At 36.5% G+C, this 23,954-nt stretch overlaps 3 protein-coding genes across 4 annotated transcripts; 2 read left to right on the top strand and 1 right to left on the bottom strand.

Annotated features, from left to right (window-relative positions):
• The first annotated feature begins 1,039 nt into the window (after positions 1–1,039).
• LOC129882852 (mediator of RNA polymerase II transcription subunit 33A-like) lies at positions 1,040–11,912 on the top strand. Its single transcript, XM_055957337.1, has 12 exons — positions 1,040–1,456; positions 2,365–2,475; positions 3,270–3,617; positions 3,800–4,119; positions 4,200–4,291; positions 4,912–5,248; positions 6,019–6,229; positions 7,243–7,357; positions 8,257–8,418; positions 8,993–9,650; positions 9,967–10,173; positions 10,621–11,912. The coding sequence occupies exons 1-12, from the start codon at positions 1,176–1,178 to the stop codon at positions 11,751–11,753; spliced, it is 3,975 nt and encodes a 1,324-aa protein (XP_055813312.1). The 5' UTR covers positions 1,040–1,175; the 3' UTR covers positions 11,754–11,912.
• A 685-nt stretch (positions 11,913–12,597) lies between these two features.
• LOC129882851 (protein PALE CRESS, chloroplastic) lies at positions 12,598–16,761 on the top strand. Of its 2 annotated transcripts, XM_055957335.1 has the most exons (7): positions 12,598–12,778; positions 12,874–12,938; positions 13,575–13,769; positions 14,539–14,625; positions 15,303–15,353; positions 15,915–16,097; positions 16,298–16,761. In XM_055957335.1, the coding sequence occupies exons 1-7, from the start codon at positions 12,673–12,675 to the stop codon at positions 16,529–16,531; spliced, it is 921 nt and encodes a 306-aa protein (XP_055813310.1). In that variant the 5' UTR covers positions 12,598–12,672; the 3' UTR covers positions 16,532–16,761. The 2 variants fall into 2 exon arrangements, with proteins under 2 accessions (XP_055813310.1, XP_055813311.1); XM_055957336.1 differs by lacking the exon at positions 12,598–12,778 and having other exon boundaries at positions 12,872–12,970.
• A 1,407-nt stretch (positions 16,762–18,168) lies between these two features.
• LOC129882850 (isoamylase 2, chloroplastic) lies at positions 18,169–22,948 on the bottom strand. Its single transcript, XM_055957334.1, has 2 exons — positions 22,856–22,948; positions 18,169–21,046 (listed from the first exon to the last, which is right to left on the bottom strand). Exon 2 carries the CDS (start codon positions 20,970–20,972, stop codon positions 18,345–18,347), a length of 2,628 nt encoding a protein of 875 aa, XP_055813309.1. The 5' UTR covers positions 20,973–21,046; positions 22,856–22,948; the 3' UTR covers positions 18,169–18,344.
• Between the last annotated feature and the right edge of the window lie 1,006 nt (positions 22,949–23,954).

Below are 23,954 nucleotides of genomic sequence, written 5' to 3'. Positions count from 1 at the left end.
TTGGTTTGATTTTGATTTTGACCAATATCCGACCCAAACTAACCCGTGAACACCCCTAATTATGACGATATATATATATATATATATATATATATATATATATATATATATATATATATATATATATATATATAACCCGTTTGGATGAGATTAAAAAAAGTAACTTTTATATATGAAGAGTTTTTAGAACTTTAAAGTGCTGAAAGTTATTTTTATAAATAAGCAGTTGAGTGTTTGGATAAAAGTGCTTATGTTGAAAATAAGTGTTTGAAATTTAGGGTTAAAAGAATAAAAAGGGCATTTGAGAATTTAGTTAAAATATAAGGGATATAAAAGTAATTTTCATGGTCAAACAAAATGGCTTTAAGCACTTAGAAAAAAAAAGTTAGAAATCATAACTTTTTATTTTTGACTGACTTTAAAAACTTTATGGCTTAAAGTTAGCATTAGGCAAACAAGTCCAAAAGCTAAAAAGGGGCTTATAAGTTGGTTTGACTAACTTAAAGCCCATCCAAACAGACTCATAATTTGATGCTATCAAATAGTAATTAAATAGTTTTTTTATTGAAACACGGTTATATATACTCTAATGATATTAAGATTAACTAAATAGTGTTCCATGAATTAAGGAGATAACTGCCGGTAAATAGTTTGGGTACAATTAGAGCCCGTTTGGATGGACTTAAAAAAAATAACTTTTATGTGAATTTTAGGGTTAAAATAATAAAAAAGGTAGTTTGGAAATTTAATTAAAATATAAGGGATATAAAAGTAATTTTCATGGTCAAAGAAAATGACTTTAAGCACTTAAAAAAAGAAGTTAGGAATCCTAACTTTTCATTTTTGCGTGACTTTAAGAACTTTCGGGCTTAAAGTTAGCATTAGTCAAATACGTTCAAAAACTGAAAAGAGGCTTTAAGTTGGTTGACCAATCCAAACGGGCTCTTATTTTTTTTCCAATAAAAAAACAAAAAAAGCCTCCAAAACTGACTAAGCTTGTATTTATATTTCCCAATTTCCCAAATCTTCCTCCCAACAGAGAACGAAAGAGGCACACTTTGAAAAAACTCCTTTCACTACAAATTTTGAACTCTTATTACTTCTTCTATTCATATGAGAATTCTTCAGATCTAGCTTAAAACCCTAAGTTTCTCCGGTGACCGTTGAAATCCTCCATGGCTATGGTGGCCGGACAACAATCAACTCTATGGGACGGAGTGATTGAACTCACTAAGTTGGCTCAGCTGAGAGGCAGTGACCCATTAATGTGGGCCATGCAACTTTCTTCCACACTTAACTCTGCCGGAATCTCCATGCCTTCCACCGACGTTGCTAACCTTCTCGTTTCTCATATTTGTTGGGGTAATAATGTTCCTATTGCTTGGAAGTTCCTTGACAAAGCTTTGGCGCTTCGGATTGTTCCTCCTATGTTCGTTCTAGCTCTTCTTTCAAACAGGTCTTTGTTTTCTCTCCCGTTTTGATTTTTATCTCAATTTTAGTCTTTTTTTTTCCTTTTGTTTAATTGTGGAATGAAATGACACCTGAATACAGCAGAATTGGTACGGATATTTATTTTTAAAATGATTATATAGTAATGTTCAACTCTTTAAGTTTATTAAGCTTTAAGATGAGATGGTAGCTATGCAACATACTTCCTAAAGTTAAAAGTTAACAATTACTCATTAACATGGTCTTGGGAGGTCAGAGTGTACCAGACCTTACCACCACCTTGGGAGGTGGAGAGATTGTTTTCGGTAGACCTTTGGCTAAAATAGAAAGCATATCAAAGTAGATAAAGGAAAGCATGCCAAATCATTTTGAGAAAAAAAAAGGAACAATGACTACAACAACTAACAACTACTCATTGATTAATACAAGTATTTCCACGAGTTTGTCCAAATAGAAAAGAATGAGCCTCCATGTAGAGGAATTTTGGGATGTAATTAAATCAATGAATACCATTCGTAACAATGTTTAGTTGGGATGGTCATACAATTTAAGAAAGGCATTTTATTGTTGTTAGTCTTTCGTTATGTGTATAATATTAATGAGTTTGGCTCATGTAGCCCATAGGGCTTTGGTAGACTCACGTCACAAGTTTGAATTTTGTTAGTTGTCACCAATTATCGTATTTAAGTGGAGAAGGTAGAGGGGTGAGCCTGTTACCTACCGAGTTTTGAAGCTATAAACAAAGGATTTTCACTTACAAAAAAATGAGATTGGCTGTTATAGAAGGGGATGGATATAGAAAATTTGCATAGCCAACTCCCAACTAGTTTGGGAATTGGGATTGAGGTGTGGTCATTGGTTAATGAATTGTTAGTCTTTTTTGTTCACACTTACCCTTCCATTTTCCCTTTGCAGAGTGATTCCGACTCGAAGGAGCTATCCATTGGCATACAGGCTTTATATGGAACTGTTAAAAATATACGCCTTCTCATTACCATCTCTGATTAATGGTCCAAATTATCAAAAGTACGCCTCGTTTCTTGTATCCTCTGTTCAGTTTTATCTCATTACAAGCATTTTGTTTGTTCATATTATTAAGTTTAATCTTAGCTCTGAAAAACATTGATGCGATGCAACATTTGTGTTGACACCATAGGCTACAGCAGGATGGGAATTCATTTATTAATTTATTTAGATTTCTTGGTAAGATGGTGAGTTCAGAGAAGGTGGAAAGGTAATTGGCAGTGAAAAAGGAAAGCCTACACTTATTTACTTTTGTGTTAATGATAAATTAGGTTATTGGCCTTCCTTGGACACTTTGTCCACCTAATCAAATCGGCAGCTTCAGTTGATAACGTTCCAATCTTTTTTGACCGTCTCAGAGCCCAAAGTATCATGTTCTTTCAGGAAAATATTGGTTGAGAGTCTAATTCCAAAATATCTTTCTTCTGTAGTCTTTACTCTGTTGAGACTTGGTAGGGTTTTTCTTTTTCCACTAATTTCTTTTGTTTATATATTTTCAATTTTTGCTTCTGGAGCACCGATTTTCAAGATGAGGATTCTTTCAATTCTGTCTTGTAATGTTCAGATGATCCTTGTTCTTGTGAAAAATGATATAAGTGGACCTCTGTGGACTTATAGTTATTTTTCTCATGTTATGCTCCTAGAATTTTTCTTGTTTTTTTATTAACCCGGAGATAATAAGATATCTATATGAATGAAAAGTATATTGACTCAGATTTGCAAACTTTGTTTGAACTAATGCAAATGCAGTCAATTAATTCAGTATCAACAGTTAACAAATGTGAATGCAATTGCAGGATCATGGAAGCTATAAATGATACATTACAGCTTTCCCAGATATTTGGACTTCAGGGGTCTGAAAGTGGTCTAATTGTGGTTGAATTTGTTTTTACAATTGTATGGGAGTTACTTGATGCATCCCTTGATGATGAGGGATTGCTGGAACTGACTGTGGAAAAGAAGTCTAGGTGGCCTATAACATCTCAAGATATGGGATTGAATAATCATGATGGTTTTGCTGGGGGGAGAACAGAAAAACATGAAGTATTATCTAAATCGAACACAGTTATGGCTATTGAAATAATTGGTGAACTTTTTCGAGATAAAGTGACTTCTGCAATCCTTTATTTGGCACGCACGAACATGTAAGAACATATACTTTTATTCCCTCAACTGCTGCTCTTGTTAATAGTGATAGTACCCTTACTCAAGTTTGCATGTTATTGTTGCCTTCTTTTGCTGTTTTTAAGCAATTAATAAGTTTTAGTTTTACTAGACTAAATTGATATGGCAGTGATTCATTGTTCAATTTTTCTTTCTTCGTTAGGCCCATGCATTGGGAGTCCTTCACCCAGAATTTAAGACTTCTCGTGTCAAACTCATCAGCTTTAAGAAACTCTAAAAATATATCTCCGGAGGCTTTGGTGCAGTTAACATCTGATAATCGTGTAGTCCTCTCTAGAAAATGCAAAACAAGCTCACATAAAAGGTTTCATGCTGTAGTGGCATCTGGTTCGCTTGTATCTTCTGCAGATCAGTGTCATGGTGCTAGTCCATCAGTGCTCTGGCTTCCCATTGATCTCTTTCTAGAAGATATCATGGACGGGTCACAAGTAGCGGTTACAAGTGCTGCTGAAACACTGAGCGGTATACATAGTACAATCCTTAAGTTATTGTGTATAATGACCTGCTCTAAATGACATTGCTAAAGTGGAGTTGTATTGCAGGTTTAGTGAAGGCTCTGCAGGCAGTTAACTCTTCAACTTGGCAGGACACTTTTCTTGGATTATGGATTGCATCCCTAAGGCTTGTTAATAGAGTAAGCGTTCATTATTGGTGCAACTCACAGTATATAGATGACCCAGTTTCTATAGTAGACATCCTAGGATCCTTGTAAGATGAGATAGGATTTAGTGTTAGTCTATTGTTTTTACTCTTTTGGATGTAGATTCAATGATGTAATTTTAGCTTTCAGCACTTTATGCTGATGATTTATATACAGATTACAGAGTCTATTACCTTGTCCAAAAAAATAAAAAAAAATAGAGTAAGCATTCATGATGAAATTCCTTCCATCCCTTGTCAAGTTGAATTCAGGCTGTATTATCTTATTAGCAAAATTATAGAAAAAAACTATTCTTTTCAATGTGATATTGCTGGGAAGTAATGGTTTCAAGTTCTGAAATGCTGGAAAGTCAACCAATGTATTAGCTAAAGCTAAACTTAGGGTTGCTTTGCTGTTGAACTATTCAGTTTCTTTCTATAAAAGGTTGTATGATGCCTGTGTGTCACTATTGTGATTTGTGGGGGTGGGGGAGCAGGATGATGGACTCAGTTTATTGGAAAAACTAAACCTACGATTTAACAATCTTGCTAAGAGTGTGACTTTATGCTTTTGGTTTCATTGTAGAATCTTCTAACCACTTTTGGTCAATTCAGGAAAGGGATTCAAGTGAGGGGCCAGTACCTCGCCTGGATACTTGCTTATGTCTGTTGTTGTCGATTACGCCACTAGCAATAGTGAATCTTCTTGAAGAGGAGGAAATGGATTGCAGCTCTACCAATCAAAGGAAAGAGTCATCCAGAAAATGTCGCCAAGACTTGGTATTTAGCCTTCAGCAACTTGTTGACTATGAAGGCTTGTTGACCCCACCATTGCCTGCTGCTCCATTGGCAAATCTAGCTGCCGCAAAAGCAATGATGTTCCTTTCAGGTATAAGTGTTGGGAGTGGCTATTTTGAGGGAATGAGCTTGAACGACCTGCCTGTCAGTTGCGGTGAGTTATTCTCTTTATTGAATTTCAAGAAACTTTAGTGCGCCTGACCTTGTATTAGTTGTCCCATGTGGTTTAACTTGCATTATGCTGTTACTTCGACAACATTAAAGAGCAGTTTTTTCAAAGGCGCGCTTAAGCCTTGAAGCGAGGCTCAAAGCGTGTTGAGCGCTTCGCCTCGCTTTATGTGCGCTTCAGTGTGGTCATCAAGGTTCTAAGATAAACTTTTCCTTGCCAATGAGCCTCTTTTGAAGAAGTGACACTGAACAATTAATATTTCACTTTATCATACTTTTTTTTCAATTTCTTTGGTCATATATTTTTCATTCATGTTTATAATTATTGGTCTTGGACTAAACATATATATTTGTTTCTTTTTCTCCCTTTGCGCCTTTTTTCATTAAAGCCCTCACTTTATTTGTGCTTTGCGTTTAAAGCTCCAATGGACCTTAGAGCTTTTTTGCGCTTTTCGCCTTTGATAACACTGTTAAAGAGTTTGACGAAATTGCTAAAAATGTGCCCCATCTCCAATCAATGCAATGGTAACTAGATGAAATTTTCAATTTTGCATTCCTCAGTTGGGTATTTATGTTATTTTCCTATTTTTTGTCTTGTTCGTTATGTTCATTTAGTTTATTTTTTGATGGTTGATCGCTTTCAGATAATATGATTGGAAAACTTAGTCTACGATGGTGCATCTGCTACTTCTCGTCTATGCGCTATATGTGAAGCTATTAGTGTACGTCTTTATGCTAATCTCTAACAATTTGTAGTTGGAAACCTGCGACACTTGATTGTCGAAGCTTGCATTGCCAGAAACATTTTGGACACCTCTGCTTATTTGTGGCCCGGATATGTAAAAGGTAGATGCAATCAAGTTCCTCGTAGCGTCTCGAGTCAAATGCCTGGCTGGTCATCATTGATGAAGGGATCTCCCTTAACTCCTCCAATGGTCAGCTCTTTGGTATCAACACCAGCATCAAGGTACAACAGAGTTGTCAATTAGAAAGTTTTCCTTGTTTCTGATTTCCTAGTTAGTTTTTACCGAGGATACTTGCTTCGAGTAGTAATATTTTACATGGTGCCACTGGTTCATGTTGCCTAGCTGGATTTTTCAAAAATGTTGAGGAGCGTGAAAAGATATCTAGATAAGAGAACTGGTGCAGATTTAACTACTGACAGAATGATTCTTTCTGATTGAAAGAAAGCTAGACCTTCAACATGAAGTATTCCATCCTTGCTGGCTTGTAAAACGGGCCTTAGTGGATCAGAATTTGAATTAGAATTATTAAAGAATAAACCTAGAAGTTATAAAGAATGCTCAACATACTCAAGTTTTGGGAATGGTAGAAGAGGTTATGGGAAATAAACCAGAATGGCGAAATTAAATGATTTTATTAAAAAGGAATTTCAGTGGGATGTGTTTTATATGCTGATTTTGAGTTGGTAGAAAGAAGATAGTGATCCAGCTTTAAAGAAGATCTTTTTTATGAAAAAAGAAATTGGGCGAAACAGAGAAGGAAGAACATGATAGAGTGGGTGATTAAGATTGGATGGAAAAATCAACTATAATGGAAAAGAGAATAATGGAGAATTTACTACTGGCAAAAAAATTCTTTCGAAGGGTTAATCTTATACTTGGTTTTGCCTGGAATTATCTTACTAGAAAAAAGTTTTACCTATCTCATAAAAAAAATCTTACTATAAAAAGCTCTTGAAAGTGCTATAAATTGGAAAATAGATCCAGTTTAAGGGTTGATAAATAATTCAGGCTTTCAATTTTATCAATCTATATCTCCAAGGAGTATTGCATGTAAATAGTCATGAATTGGAAAATGCAGTTGTGCATAAAATAGATTCTTCTCTTATTTTTCGTAGTTACTGCCTGGTCTTCAGTTAAAACCTTTTCTTTGCTGAAGCCAGGTATATCAGATATTCTTTTTCAAAATTTATACAGTGGTATGGAACTGAAATTAAGCTCATGGGTTTGATGGAAGTTTAGCAGAAATAGAGAAAATATATGAGATTGCAGTCAATGGCTCGGATGATGACAAGATTTCTGCTGCTGCTATTCTCTGTGGTGCGTCTTTTGCTCGTGGTTGGAACATACAGGTAATACTTGCCCTTCTCTCTAGATAAAACAAGTGTATTTTACTATTCGAGGTAGTTGAACCTCCAAACTCTCTTTGTTCAAAGCCTTTTAGAGTCTAAATTATTGGCATGTTGTTGTTGTATTTGTTTTTTACCATTGTGAAAAACATATTTGTTTTCTTCTTTCCGTTTTTCTGTTTCCAAAGAATCCATCTAATAGTTGGTACAGGTTCCCAAACACCACTTACATCACACAGCTAAACCCACAACCATAACCAATTACAGTGTAAATAGTGCACAAAGGCCTAGAAGCTCCAGCATTGGCATATGCAGTCGATCCCTAAACCATGGATAAGAAAAGTGAAAAAATGAAATCAAGGAGGGAGGTTGAGGATGCTCAGCTTGGTACCATCTTTCTATCCCATTAGCATCAAGAGATGAAGAATTTCCACCTTCCATGGTTGGCAGTTGGTTGAGTGAGACCTTAAAAAGAATGTATCTGATGTGTATGCTACTGGAATTAGAGAACGCAAGAAGCTGCCCGCTGGTTGGTGGCTCGTATGACTTGTAGAACAAGAGACGGAATGGTATAGGTGGGTGACCATGAAGTGTCGACTGGTGGAGGTGATGGTGATGAGAAGAAAGAAAAAAGTTGAGAGTGGAAATCCCCTGAAGTGACCATGGAAAGTGGCTCATTTTAGAAGAGGGATAGTTTTCCATGAACACTACCTGAAATACTCTCTAACTTAATTATTTAGAGAACATTACATTTATTTGAGCTGCAAAAGAATTAGATAATAGAGTATACTTGTATTAGAAGTTGGTTTCAGGGAAGTCATTCTCAAGTTCAAAACAGTTACAAAAATTGCTATTTCTGTGTCAACAGACTCATTTCCTGTGTTTCATCTGCATTGATGCAGGAACATACTGTTCTGTTCATCACCAGGTTGCTTTCACCTCCTGTTCCTGCTAATTATTCGGGAACTGAAAGCCATTTGATTGGTTATGCTCGATTCCTGAATGTTCTTCTCATCGGAGTGTCATCTGTTGATTGTGTTCAGATCTTTTCTTTGCATGGATTGGTACGTTGAACTTCAGCTGCTCCTATCTCATTAAAAATTACCTTAATGACATTTATGTTGCTTGTGTGGCTGAAAATCACGTAAAAAAAAGCATATAGACTAACTTACAATTGCATGGCCACAACATGGATGAAGACAATTGACAAATGTTGAAAAAAGAATTCGTCTTATCTACACATCATGAAAGTTTGATGATATCACAAATAAATTTTGAAAAGATATCCGTATGCACTCAAGAGTCTATACAACATATTGGAAACTTTAGTTAGCCATGCCAAAGGAAGCCAGAAATAAAGTAGTATTTTGTGTACCTATGAGGGCCTTGATGCAAAGCCTGAAATGGTTGCTGAATTTTGGAGAAATGTCTTTTCTTTAAATCTTAAGGTTATCTTTTAATGTACTTTTACAATGGACATCTGAATGGTTATGCTGGCATTGCTTATCTGTAAACTGATTTACAGAACCGTGTGAAGTAGGTTTCAAGAAAGTACCTAGAGCAGCAGCTGTCATAAGATTAGGATAGAGAAAACCGGATTGTTCGTTTTGCTTAATGTTTAGGCATTTCATTTTCCAGGTTCCACAACTTGCTGGTGCATTGATGCCAATTTGTGAAGCCTTTGGTGCATGTGCACCCAATGTGAAATGGATTGTAATGTCTGAAGAAATTTCTTCACATGCCGTCTTCTCAAATGCATTCACTCTTTTGCTGAAGTTGTGGAGGTTTGATCAGCCGCCTCTTGAGCATCTTATGGATGCTGTTCCAGTGGGAGCCCGTCTAACTCCTGAATACCTTTTACTGGTGCGCAATTCCCAGTTTACATCCTCTGATGATCTGCAGAAAGATCAAAGCAAAATCAAGTGGCTGACTAGACTTTCAAGTCCATTATCTAGAGAACCCATATTTCTCGATTCTTTTCCAAAATTAACACTTTGGTACAGGCAACATCAAGCATGCATTGCGTCACCTCTCTCAGGACTTGTCCCTGGAACTCCTGTTCATCAGATTGTTGAAGCACTGTTGAACTTCATGTTCAGAAAAATAAATAGAACAGGTCAGTCCCTGACACCAGCTACTTCTGGAAGCAGTAACTCATCTGGGCCTGGAAATGAAGATGTATCTCTCCATCTTAAGCTGCCTGCATGGGATATTCTGGAAGCTGTTCCTTTTGTGCTTGATGCTGCTCTCACTGCATGTGCTCATGGTAGATTGTCACCACGTGAACTAGCTACAGGTTAGAGAATCTGGTCTGGATTATATAAATTGCAATTGCCATTGACTTAGTGTCTAGCCTTCTAGGTTAAGTGTTTAATGTGCTGGACAGCCGAGCATGCATGAAGGTGACAGTTTAGAGAGAGAGAGAGTGAGATGTAGCTCTTAAGACCAATTATCAGATGTAAGAGACTTATTGTTCAATGCTACAACAAATAAAAATGGATAGTCAGAACTCCACTTTCAGTATTTCTTAACTTGTGATTTCTCTGGTTCATTGTTTAAGTCAATGAATTGTATGTGTTAGTATTTTGACAGATGCATTTTCCCGTTCACAGGTCTCAAGGATCTGGCCGATTTTCTCCCAGCTTCTTTGGCAGCAATCGTAAGCTACTTTTCAGCTGAAGTGACACGGGGTATCTGGATGCTTGCTTCTATGAATGGAACTGATTGGCCAAGCCCAGCTGCAAATTTAGCAACAGTGGAGCAACAGATAAAGAAAATTTTAGCTGCAACTGGTGTGAATGTCCCAAGTCTCACCGTAGGTAAGCACTTATCTAAGTTGAAGTGATTGCTTTAATAAGACCAGCGGAGTTGCGGCACAAGAAACCTATTTCCTGCTTCTCTGTTTAGCACATTTTTTCTCAAACATATTGGTTTGGCACCAACTGTATAATACCAGTTATCTCTGGTGATGATTTCTCAATGGGAGGGTGAATATGTCTACTCTCACTCGCTGTCATATGTACGAGTTGGATATAGTAGAGTTCTGATATCATACTTTTCAAAGGACTAAGTTATGCCAGCTAAAAAAACTCTCTGGTGCTAAGCTTGACCTCCCATACATGTATAACATGTCTCCAACCATTGATGCATTCAAAAGCTTTGCTTACTGACCTGAACATTCACACATTCTGTACATCTGGTTCAGGGTTTTTAATTGTTCATTCATCTTTTTCTGCATGTCTAGCTTATGCTTTTTTTGTTTGTAGGTGGTAATTCTCCAGCTACCCTTCCATTGCCCCTGGCAGCCCTTGTGAGCCTCACCATTACATACAAACTTGATAGATCAACTGACCGCTATCTGAACTTAATGGGCCCAGCCTTGAGTAACTTGGCTACGGGTTGTCCTTGGCCCTGCATGCCTGTCATGGTTGCTCTATGGGCCCAAAAGGTGAAGCGCTGGAGTGACTTTCTTGTCTTCTCTGCATCACGGACTGTGTTTCACCACAATAGGGATGCTGTGGTTCAACTGCTTAGAATGTGCTTTGCAGCTACACTGGGTCTAACTACGTCTTCTATTGCAAGCAACGGCGGTGTAGGTGCACTTCTTGGTCATGGTTATGGCTCTCATTTTTCTGGTGGCATCTCTCCTGTTGCCCCTGGTTTACTCTACTTGCGTGTTCATAGAGCTGTCCCAAATGTCGTGTTTATGACAGAAGAAGTTGTTTCCCTTTTGATGCATTCTGTTAGAGATATTGCAAGTAGTGGAGTACCTGCTGAGAAATTGGACAAACTCAAGAAAAGTAAATATGGTATGAGGTATGGTCAGGTTTCTCTTGCTACAGCAATGACTCGTGTAAGGCTTGCAGCATCACTGGGCGCTTCATTAGTTTGGATCACAGGTGGTGTAGGTTTGGTCCAATCATTGATTAAAGAAACTTTGCCATCTTGGTTCATATCAGCACATGGCACAGAGCCCAGTGGTGGGATGTCGGGAGGGCTAGTTGCAATGCTGGGTGGTTATGCCCTTGCTTACGTTGCAGTGATATCTGGAACATTTGCATGGGGTGTAGATTCATCATCACCTGCAGCCAAGCGTCGATCAAGTACTCTTGAGGCACACTTGGAGTTCCTGGCAGGTGCTCTACATGGGAAAATATCCCTCGGTTGCAACAAAGCCACCTGGAAATCTTATGTTACAGGGTTCATCACGTTGATAGTGGGACGCACACCAAACTGGTTGCTAGAGGTGGATGTAGAGGTTTTGAAGAGTCTTAGTATGGGTTTGAAACAGTGGAAGGAGGAGGAGTTAGCGTTGGCTCTTTTGGGTAGTAGTGGTATTGGCGCAATGGGCGCCACTGCTGAAATGATTATAGAAGGTGGTATGAACTTTGTTAGATGAGTTGATTGCGGTTAATCTTCTTTCTACAATAGCCTCTTAGATTCATCAAGGGAACTATATAGCTTCTGTACAAGTTTTGGTTTTGTACATATATATCATGTAGCTAAGCATAGAAACCAAATAATTGAAAACTAAAGGAACTCTGCTATTTCACCTTCATTAATTGGCAATTTTGTCTCAGACGTATGAGTGGTGATTTGCCTTATTTCTCTATAGAAGAGCCTTATTTAAACTTTTATTTTTGTGCTATTTAAGAAAGGGATTAGGAATAACAAAGTGGAGAAACATCTGTTACTCTCTCAATTTTATTTATTTATATTCATACGACTTAGATACTTTGAACTAAATGGGATGTTGGGTTCTTAATTTAACACCTAACTCATATGGATCATTTCCACTTTTGTCTCAATTTTGTGTTGGTGTTTAATATTGGTCCCTCAATACAAAAATTAAATTAAATTATGGAACATTTTCTTATGATAATCAGAGGTAAATTCAGCTTGGAATTAGGGTTCATTCAGATTCCCTTCTCCAGAAAATTATACTAATTATACATAGTTAAATTTTATTTTATGTATACGTAATAAATATTGAACCCCTTTTAATTAGTTCGTATATTTTATATATACGTAATAAAAATCTTGATTCTATCACTCATTATAATATTACACAAATTATGTCGAGTGCTTTTAAAAAATTGACGCCTCGCTAGGCATAATTTCATTGTTAAGAGAAAAAATTATAAACCAATTATCTTATTTAGTTACTAATTTCGTAATTAAATGTTGTGTGTATATATTATTTTTTTTAAAAAAAATTATATAGAAAAAATATGAGAAATTAGAGCAATTGAAAGAGTGTATAAAAATGGAGGGGGTTTATCCAGGGGTTTTAGGGAACACCCATTAGCCAGCAAGAAATGGAGTCAATAGCTCTGGGATTAACATGCACTGTTTTCCCTCTTTCTTTTCCTTCAACTTCATCTCTGTCAGCTTTTAATTCAATCAAATATCCATCCACCAAAGGTCAGACACCTCGATTTTAATCTTTTCTCAGTTTTTTTTTTCTGTCAATTTTGAGGTTAAATGATTGAAAGAATGTAAAAGTTTCAAATTTTTAGCGTTGCGAAGCAAGGGGATTGAAGAGAAGGACCTTTATGGACTTCCAAAGGAATATTATGATGATGTATGTTCTTTTTTGCCTGTTATTATTTCTGGGTATGTTTTTTTTCTCTGATTCGTTTTGATGTTTGAACATATTTTTCCCATATGTGACCAATGAATTTCATAATTTTGATTATTTTTTCCCAAAATTGGGGTAGGGGAAGGGGATTTACAAGGCAGGTGGAAGTTCAGGTAGTCAGTCAAAGCTACTAAGATTTCCCGTAATAATTTTGGTTGGATTACTGGTTTCTACTTTGATTCTTGCAAAAGAGTAGAAGATAATTATAATACCCCATCCGCCTGGGAAAGAATGAAAGAGTTACGAGGGTCAAAAGCTTCTCATATATGTGCGAATTTCGTCATGATTTCTCAAGTTTCTTGAAGTAATATTTATTATAAATTCACGATCTTTTTAAATTTAAAACAGATTTAACTTTCAACTTTCTAGTTTGTTCAGAAATGAAATGCTTTATAGCCACACAAATTTTCTAAGACTAATTTTGGAACACAAGTTTCAAAAGTTTTCCCATTCTTAATGGAGACAGAGGGAGTGATACTGTAATGGAGTATAAATTGTTATAGAGGGAGCAATGTATAAGCAAAAGGGAAGGTTAATGTTGTTAGCATGCTCTGAAAGTTGGAAGCTTTCTCTTCTTAGGAATGGCAAGCTCAACAAAGGGAAAAGACTAAAGAATTGCATAGACGACGTCAACAGGAGGAAGAGGAAGAGGAGGAAAAGATAGACGAATATCGTGAAATTGGATTGCGCTTGAAAGATTATCCAGAAGAAGAGCTTATAAAGGCCAAGAAATTGGTTGCCAGCTTCATTAGATCAGCTGAAGAAGTGGAAGAGGTGAATGACTTTTATTGCTAATGTGTATTCTTATTTAATTCTGGTTGAATATTGATAGTATACTCCAGGTGTATGAGACTTTCCATGTGATGCAAACTGTAGTTTATCTTCTACTTCTTGTTACCTCATGTCCCCTTCAATATAGTTAGAAGCAGAAATCCTCTTTTCTTAAGGATATTTTTTTTTGTCAATTGCTGTACAATCGATTTATTGATCTTGTTGATTTATGTGGCCCTGAGAAAATTAGTCAAAGTGTTTAGTTTTGGAGCTATAGTTCTCTTTATTTTCTCCTTCTGTAGGTTGCAGAACTGATCCCCAGCAACCCTTCTTTCTCTTTCCTGAGTTATGGTTATCTATCGTGTTGTTAATTTTGCCTTTAGAACTCTTCTTGCTTGTGAAATATTTATATCTATTATACACGGAGTTTAGCTACTTGGATGTGACATAGAATTCATAAACTTCTTCTTATTAACTCCTTTGCTTATGAAATCTATCTATCTATTCCCCCAAAAAATTGATGACTGAGAAATTACCAAGGTTCGGATCGGTGGATAATGGGCCCGACACTCAATCTTTCTCCACCTAAATACCAGGCTTTTCTTTATGACATGGAACCTGTGACATGTGCCTAAACTACATTTCACGTGTTTCACTCTTACAACTAGACCAAAGCTCTAGGGATTTTTTTTCTTCAAAATTCCAATTTTGTAATAGCTTTCTTATTGGACATTGTTTCTTGTATGGATCTTGTTTTGATACTGATGTGCAGAAAATTGAGGAAGCTGCAGAAAAAGGTGAACTCGATGAACTTGTTCTATTGATCATATGGAATCGACTTGATCTTGCTCGGCGTGATGTAAGCATTTTACAGCTTATCTTACCTTTCTATGACTAACTCAGCTACCCTTTTCTATTTCCTTTGCTTTTGCCTGTTTGTGCGACGGATTCGCCTTTTGGTCGTCAGTATAAGTGTCACATTCACCTTAGCATGTTCTTTAGTTCATTAGCTTAGATGTTTTGGTTTCAATTACATAAAGGGGAAGGGGCGTCTGCTTCAAAATTTAGCATGCCTAGGCAGTAGCTTGAAACTGAATCTAGACAAGGTTTTCTTAAATAAAATGTCTTTGTTTAAATGAGAAAATTTAGAGGACTTACTGTAACAATTAAATGATGAAGTGCAACATGCATGATATTTCACGCAATATTAATATTAGGCATTGTTCATCACTTGATTGACAATCCTATCAATTACTTTGGATTCCATCTTATTGAGTTTAAATTAAAGTCCTCCATATGCAGTGCGCAGTCTTTGATTAGTATGGACTGTTGCATAGGCAATGCGGAAATGGGAATAAGTCTTTTTTATATTTTGGTGTAATAGAAGAATATGCAGCCTCCAAGTTCTGTGCTTGTATAGAATATCCTCTAAAAGTCCATTTGTGGTAACTTAGTGAGCTCCCACCATCAACTCTTTAGGGGAAGGACCAAAAGAAAAATCTAATGCATGTAAGATATCTTTGTTGTGCTTTCCAGGATGAGAAGGATGCAGTTCGAAGTCTTGATCTCTTGTACAGGCGAGTTGAGGTATGTGAAAACTAGGCTTCTGTAAAAGTGCTCCCGACCAAAAACTCATATTTCTTTAGTATCAATTAATGAAACGTTGACTAGTTTACCCTGTATTTTCATATAACTCAATTATACTTGGTAATTTTAACCTTGATAATAACCAACTGAGTTTCCTTTCTTCTCATATGTGTTGTATACCTCTGCCCGCCAAAAGTACCTTTTCTGTGGCTAACTATTACCTTGATAAGGTGTCCGTCATCTTACGGATCCTGCTTTGATTAGTATCTTACCCATTTGTTGATCTTTGACAAATTGACAACTAGATGTGATTTACATTTTATTTTTATTTCTCACTCGTGTCCTTCCTTTTTAGTTTTCTTTACATTTCAGGCTCTTATTCATGCCTTTCCTGACTCAGTCACGTGTTTGTGTTTATCCCGCTTCGTGCAATCTGCATGTTGATAGATAGATTCCCCCTACCCCAACCCCACCCCACCCCACCCAAAAGAAAAACCCAACTCTGTCTGTTTGTCTTTGTTGTTTTTTTCTTTTGTCTTTAACCTTTATCCTTGCATTTAGACAGAGATTTTGAAGCGGGAAGCAACTCCTGCCATGAGACTACTGAATGATCTTCTGAATATGCATGATGGTGGACTAGACAATGAAGGATGGCTCAAGGCATGTAAAAAACGTATGGTTGATACATTTCCTCGAGAGGACCCATTTAGTATTCTTGTACCTGCAGGTTTCGACATTGACACGGTATATTTATACTCTTTCAAATTGCTTTTCTGACTTGATATAAACTGTTTATCTTCCTAGAATTAATCTGTGAGATCCATAACCTAATTTTACTTGTGTGATATTTACTTTCACTTATCTATATGTGGTATGTTCGCGTTCATTCGTTACGTCAAGGCATCTAAAGTTGCTTTTCTTACACTCTCTGCATTTCTTGTTAGCATCAAGGTCCTCTAAGACCAACTTTGGAAGCTGACGATATGCTTTTGAGGATAGATTTTGTCAGAGAGGTGGACGAACTGTTAAAGGAGGTGCGATCTGAATATACTGAATCATTAGATGCACAAGGACTTGATCCAGAATCAGTCGCAAGTAGATTGAAACAACAGGAGAAGCAACGCGCAATACACCAAGTAGAAAGTCTTTTGGATCTGGCCATCAACTTGGAGTGGTAGTCAAGTTGCTGCCTCTTCCCAATTTAAAAATACAGGCCGAGCAGAAATCTCATTTGAGATGAAAAGTTCACAGAAGGTTCATCGATAGTATGCCCGGTTAGGGAGGTTCCTACAATCACTATAGTAACGACGACTCCATGGATAATTTTTCCTTCCAGACCCATGGAAAAACTCTCTGATTCTGCTCCCTCCCAGCAGAGAAGAGAGACTGTCTGTTTATTAGCTGGAAGCATAGCATTTGAAGCTTTATTTATAAACTAGTGTACATTTAGGGGTCGTCTGGCAGGATGCATTAGTTTTGTGTATTAACTACTCTATATAGTATTATGGTATGTATAACTAATTCACGACAAACCATGGTATTAGACATTTTAATGCATGCATTAGTATGATTAAAGACATAATCACGCCTCAAAATCTTTTCAACATCCTTTCACCATATTTTTGGGAGATATTTTTGTAAATAAATATTTTTTTTAGAAATTATTCAATGTAATTTTAATACACCAAATCAAATAATGCATAAGAAATTATCTCAATTTAACTAATGTCAGCATTACAAATAGATCATATTCAACACTATTTTTATACACCCTATAAAACCGGCCTTTAATGTTGTAGTAAATTGTCTAGGTTCAGTCAGTGGATGAACATATAATTGTTATGAATCAGAAAAGCTTTAAGAAAACCTGGCCTCGAAGTTGTCCTGGTTCAATCACTTGAACAAATACTAAGCCTTTCCAAGAAAATATTTTCATAAAAATGATTTTCATCATACCAAACATAAGACTCCCTCTGTCCCGATTTACTTGGCAAATATTTCTTAATTTGATTTCTGCTTTTACTTGTTATTTTTGACAAATCAAGTAAGGACAATTTTTTTTCCTATTATATCCTCAATTTATTAACATTGAATTAATGTCTTTGAAAAATATAGTGAGTAAATATGTTTGAGACTAAATCAATTATTAGGGATAAAATGATAAAATCACTATACCAATAATTGTTTTCTTATTAAGTGCGTCAAATCAAAATTTGACAAGTAAATCCAAATGGGGGGACTTTAATGGATCAAATTCCACTCTCATCTCAAGGCATTTCAAATTTAAGTGGCGTCGATTTTCTACTCCAGCATCCTTCCAAGGATAAAGGTAGATGAACAATCATTTGATCTCCATCACAATCAGCACTAAATCCCTTACAAATTAAAGGAGGTAAACAAATAGCATGCCCCTCCATAGGGATGGTAATGGGGCAGGGCAAGGGTTTAACGGGGCAGGGTAGGGCAAGGGTTTAACGGGGAAGGGCAGGGCAAAGGTTTAACGGGGAAGGGCAGTGCTATGCTGAAATGGGGCGGAGCAGGGTAGGGCGGATCAAAGCTTATATTAAATTTTAATAGGGCAGAGCAGGGCATGGGTGGGTTGCGTTGGGCTTTTTGTCCCATTTTTAAAGTTTTAATAGGCCGGGCTGGAATGAATGTCGGCTCTGCGCCCTTTTTCCAATTTTTGCTGTTTTTGTAGCATCTTTTTTGAGTCAGGAAGTTGTAATCACAGATGCCTAATCTACGTTGGGTGGGTGCTCTATTCAGCGAGGATACAATCATGTCAACACAATTTGCAGATGACAAAGCTGCATCGGCATTAATCTTTACATCTTTTACATAAGAACTATTGAGATATTTCAAGCTGCAACAGAAAATGTTTCGATACAAGTTTTCACAGTAAAACCCTCTTATTTGTTCAGAAAAAACAAAAAGAGCTTCTTATTTAAATATATATACTGTATACTTGAGGGCTTTACAAACTATTGCCTCTTAAGAAGAAAGTCTAATATGCTTTTTTCCCTTGCTAAAATCTATTTCAGCTAGTTTCTGAGCTTCAAGCAGCAAACAGCTGTGAGACTTCATCTCATATGCAACTAATGCATCTTCAACTGGAGTCCCCTTCTCATCAAAAAAACCGGGGAAAGGGAGGGCTGTGTCAACGAGACGATGCCATACCATATCTGTTGGAGGTGGTGGAAGGATAACACTCTCTGAATCACCAGCACCATTGAATGCAACAAACAGGTCACCTCCGATATCAGAGACTGATGTCTGGCTTACTTCAGCATCGGCCTTCAAAGTCATAGCCAAGAATTTGCTAGACGGGTCATCCCATTTCGGAAGAGATTGATCACTCCCATGCCACTGAATGTTTTCTTCCTTCAAGAAGGTTCTCTTTTGAAGAAGATCACTTCTTCTCATTCTTAAATTACTCAAGAATGAAATAAAATGGGTAATCTGAATCCCAAAACCAGTTCTTAAAGTATTCCAATCCAAAGATTTTCGAGCATCATATGCAGGGGAACCTCCTGAAGACTGACCACACTCATCTCCCATGTTAAGTACTGGTACACCTAGAGAAATGAACAATATGAACAGAAAGTTACGAACTTGTTTAAGTCGTCTTTCTAGGACAATGTTATTAGCCGTAGCGCCTTCTTGCCCACAGTTCCAACTTAACTCTGAAGCCACTTCACTACTACTGAAGCTAACCATGTCAACAAGTGTAAGTCCAGAATTTCTGGCAATATAATTAAAAGAGAATGCAGGGCCTCGTCCACCTGCGAAGATATCCCCACTTCCACAAAGTCGAGTTGCTAGATTGCTTAGAAGACCCTCGCCTCTCAAGAAGTCTCGAATGTCATCACAAAATCTCATATTTATCTCTGCCCATCTCCTCCAGTGAGGGAATAAGTTTTTCTTCGAATCATTGGCTAGTGGGTTCCAATTATCTGCAATCATCTTAACCTTTGAAAGTATAGGATCAAAGGCAATAGCTTCGACTAACGGAGGATGAGATAGAATCTCTCCATGAAACCCTCTCAACAAGGACGAAGCGTTGACAAAAACAAAACCATCAATATGAAACTCAATTACCCAGTGACGGAGACAGTCCAAAATCATTTGTTGGACAATGGGGTAATTGCAATTCACTGCATTTTGAATATTCAGATCCTGATCACCTTTTATGCAATACGAAGAGTTATCAACATGCATCAAAGGTGCATCCTCTGCAGTGTGAGTGAAAACAACTTCAAGAAAAACCTCTATCCCATTAGCATGTAATTTCTTAACCATATCCTTCATAGATTTAATGACAGAAAGAGGGTCACCAGAAGGTCCATACATATTTCCAGGTGAAAAGAAATGCCGTGGAAAATAGGGTCCTTTCTGTTCATCGAAAGGGAAAATTGGCTCCAGTAACATTGCATTTACACCAAGATCTTTGAAATGGTGCCATTTTTCGCTAATGCCAGAGAAAGTTCCAGCAAGGTCATCAGGCAACTTACTGGACTTGTCCTTTGTAAATTGAGTCACATTTAAGCGGTAAATTATTAATTTCTCCAAAGGTAAGCTAGGAGGGACATCACCGCTCCAATCATAGCCAGGTTCCTGGCATAGTTCTCCAAGATATTTTGGATGTATCTCAGACCCACCCTGACGAGGAATAACACTCCTTATAACCTTAGCATATGGGTCCAAAAGAACCAGCTCCCCCTTCCCAGAAGTAGCCGCCTTGCATCTATAACCATAAGTCTTAAATGGCAAAGAACAATCTAAAGCAGCATGCCAAATATCACCTGATCGATTGATATAAGGATCTAGATCAATCTCTAAAGAAGGCTTTTCAACTGATATGTCATCATACAAGCATAAAACTACACTTTTTGCACTGTGTGAGAAGAGAGCGAAATTCATGGATCCATCTGGCTGAAAGGAAATACCCAATGGAGCAGGATGCCCTGAACTGAGACCAACTGGTACAACAAAATTTGTGTTCCTGTGGCTTCTGATTTCTGAGCTTTGCATGTCAGAAACTAGTTGTGACTTCATATAGAAGGAGATATAGAAGGGGGCTAAAGTTGCTTCAAAATCCAGCTCAACGGCAACCTTTCCTGAAGGTCCTTGCACAAATGGTGTTTCAACAGTACTACTTTTTCCATCTGCTCCACGTCTGTTTAGATCTAGAGGCATAAAGCATGAAGCATCAGATCTAAATAGGCCCCACACCATAACCAGCTTGGCATGAGCATCTGAGAGCTCCAATGGGAAAACTTCTACAAGCACTTCGTACTTTCCATTTGTCTTTTCCACGAAGACTTTCACTTGACCACCAATATCTGTCCTGAAAAGGTAAGTGGGAACCCTTTTTACAGTTGGAACAAGTGAAATTCCCGATGCTGATAGAGCTTTTAGTCGATGTGTTTTCATAGAAACTTCTTCATCATTTTTTCGACGTATGCCAGAGAAATTCACGTCTTCCAATTCCAGCTTCCTTAGACTGCATACTATTTTTCCACGGTTACCTGGAGGTGCAGGAACAAACTTGGTTGACTCAGTACTTCCATAGCTCAACAAACGTGAATGCACAGCCAACTGTATTGGTGAAGTTGCCATTTAAAAATGCAGCACACGATGTTACGACAGGGTCAGATATAGAACTTGGTGGATCACATATTCTTAATCTAGTCCTGTAAAAACACAAAAGCAAACATTATATATCTCAAAGGAGTTGGAAGAGGTGGTTGCCTTGGCAAGAATTCTTTAGTAGGCAGAACAACTACAGTAAAACACCAATTAATGGAAGTAACAGATGATATTGAATGTTGAAATAAATTGCAAGAATCATTGGCAGATCCATGATAGAAGTGCACCCACTGTCTCCAGAAACAGTAGGCTCAAGAAAGATTTTTGTAATTACTGATTTATGTGGTGCTTGGATCATTTTCGGGAAATATTCTTGGTCATGTTCTATCAGAAAGATTTTTAGAATAGTTTTCCCAAAAATTATTTCTCTTTGGATGACTATTTTGAACAGAAATCTTTCAAAATACAAGTGTTTGCATTTAACGTTATTATTATTGGACATGCTTTTACTTTGATAAACTATCAGTCAAACCTCCAGATATGATAACACTATAACGATATTCCAAATTCTACATCATTAGACAAATAATATGTTTGTAATATAGAACAATATAGAAAATAGTAAAAACATAGGTAGTTTCCTTTTAGGAAATAAATCAACAAGATTGCATTTCCAATAAGGGCATATTTGGCAAAATTACATAACGGTGGGGACATGGTTGAGACGAACTATTAACGGAAGGAAATATTGTGAATTCTGCATACTTGAAGGAAATAACTTGTAAATAAACTAGGTCAATTTAGACCTATATCTTGTTGCAATGTGTTGTACAAGTGCATTTCAAAGATGATTTGTCAAAGATTGAGAGTTCCTATAGCACCCGTCGTTTCTGAAAATCAGGCTGCTTTTTTGGAAGGTACATCTCTGATCCTTAATGTCTTAATGTGTTGTGGGATAAAATTTGTGTTCCAAAGACAAATGGAGGACTGAATATTAAAAGTTGCAAAACATGGAATATTTCCGCGGTGGGCAAACTTATTTGGCAGTTGGAAAGAAAGGAAGACATCCTGTGGATTAGATGGGTTCATGCCTTATATATGAAAGACAATCAAGATTTCATAAGTAACTTCCAAGTTCAGTGTCTCCCTCCTCCCCACCCTAAGTCCCCAACCCCGATCTCTTGACCATTCCACCCCCGATCCCTCACTCCCCACCCCATCCCACCCTCATAATGTTTTATTAGCTTACATATATAAAATTATAAATGCTCTTGGATTATTATCTTTTTACTTAATTACCAAACACTAGAAAATAAGTAAAAATATTTTCCTTCATACCAAACACATCCAGATGTAGTTTCTTTCTGCAACGATTTTGTAACTAGTTGTTTCTTTCTTTTTGGAGGATTGCATATGATGCACTCTTCAAAGAATAACTAGTTAGTACTATTATTCACTACTGGATCTTTATAAAATTGTGTGAATTAGAAAGTTTGCAATCATAAATATTTATTTATAAATAGATAATGGAGATATGTCATTTATCAATGCAGCATCTTAGATATTTCAATAGCTTGTTTATGAACTATAATTTGCTTATTTGGTAAGATTCTACAAGAACCGATTTTTTTTTGATAGTTTTTACAACTTACGAGAAATACAAATTATATATCCAAACAAAAATTAAACTGATTTCATATCGCATGTCCAAATGGGCGTTTCCATCACATAGTATCAGTCTATCACAACTTCAAGCTATGTGAGCCAACAAAACACTAACATCTACTAATTCTCTCCAAGATTTTTGTTACTTTTCCATTAAAAAAGAAGAAGAAATAATTGCAAAACTATTCTAAGCAGATATTAAAGTAAGAAGGAATGAAAAAATATAGAGAGAGAAAGAGAAAACATACCCATTAGGATTCAGTCAGAGAAACACAATATGAGAAATTTGGTGCAGGAGAGAGAGAGAGCAATACTAATCTGGGTCCATTTATTGGTTCTTTTTTTTGTTTAATTTCCACTTTTACCCCTTTTTAGGCTGATTTTAATTTTTTGTCCTCCCAGACAAATAATTTTTTGCTCGCTATAATATTTATATTATTTTGTATCATGATCTCACAAGTTATATTCTGTGCCTTTAAAAGAACTTCCAAAAGGAATCGGAGCTCTTCTAGTCACTAACGGCTCATAGGCCTCCTCATCTCGAAAGGCAAAAATTAGATAACGTATTTATTCAAATTCAATTCAATTTAAATTATTTATTCGACTGTCCTTTTGTATTATTCATTAAATCACTGTTTCTTCATCCTTGATACAATCAGAGTATATATATACTCTGATGGTATCAAACAGTAATTGAATAATTTTTTCACTGAAACACTACATGTTATATATATAAACTCTAATGATATCAAAGATTAACTGAGTAGTGTTTTCGCTGAAACACCGTTTCTTCCTCTTTGATATCATCAGAGTATATACTCCGATGATTTCAACCAATAAACGCGAATTAGCAATTAAAAATAGAGGGTTATGAAAGTATATACTCTGATGTTTTAAATCAGTAAACACGAGTTAGCAATTAAAAATAGAGATTATGAAAGTAAGGAGGTATTAGCAATTAAAAATAGAGATTATGAAAGTAAGGAGGTAGTCTCTAACAAATAGTTTTCTTTTTTTCGGGTACAAATATACTATTCTTTTGGAAAAATTACCTATCTACACATATTTATTTACCATATTTTCTATTATTCCCTACCATTTCAAAATATTTCAAAAATTCATACTTTTACTCCAAAATTCAATTTCATAAGATACATTGCTTTTCTCTCTTCCAAATCCACATTTCCCTCTATTTTTTCATCCCTCCATTTTTTTTTATTTTCACTCCCACAATCTTAGCATATAATTACAAGTTTGAAATTTTTTTTTAAGCAAAACAAAAGGTGATCTACTATCGGTTGTAGTCTTCTTGACATGACATGACAAATTCAAATTAGTTCTCTCTCC

This window comes from Solanum dulcamara, chromosome 3 (genome assembly GCF_947179165.1).
Source record: "Solanum dulcamara chromosome 3, daSolDulc1.2, whole genome shotgun sequence".
NCBI lineage: Eukaryota > Viridiplantae > Streptophyta > Magnoliopsida > Solanales > Solanaceae > Solanum > Solanum dulcamara.
Note: the sequence above shows the minus strand (reverse complement) of the source record. Positions and strands in the feature narration are given on the sequence as shown.

Coding starts and splice junctions, on each gene's coding strand:
- LOC129882850 (XM_055957334.1), bottom strand. CDS start 20,972: ATGGCAACTTCACCAATACAGTTGGCTGTGCATTCACGTTTGTTGAGC.
- LOC129882851 (XM_055957335.1), top strand. CDS start 12,673: ATGGAGTCAATAGCTCTGGGATTAACATGCACTGTTTTCCCTCTTTCT. Junction 13,770..14,538: donor CAGCTGAAGAAGTGGAAGAG/GTGAATGACTTT, acceptor ACTGATGTGCAG/AAAATTGAGGAAGCTGCAGA. Junction 14,626..15,302: donor TTGATCTTGCTCGGCGTGAT/GTAAGCATTTTA, acceptor TGTGCTTTCCAG/GATGAGAAGGATGCAGTTCG.
- LOC129882852 (XM_055957337.1), top strand. CDS start 1,176: ATGGCTATGGTGGCCGGACAACAATCAACTCTATGGGACGGAGTGATT. Junction 4,292..4,911: donor CCCTAAGGCTTGTTAATAGA/GTAAGCGTTCAT, acceptor TGGTCAATTCAG/GAAAGGGATTCAAGTGAGGG. Junction 10,174..10,620: donor TGTCCCAAGTCTCACCGTAG/GTAAGCACTTAT, acceptor TTTTGTTTGTAG/GTGGTAATTCTCCAGCTACC.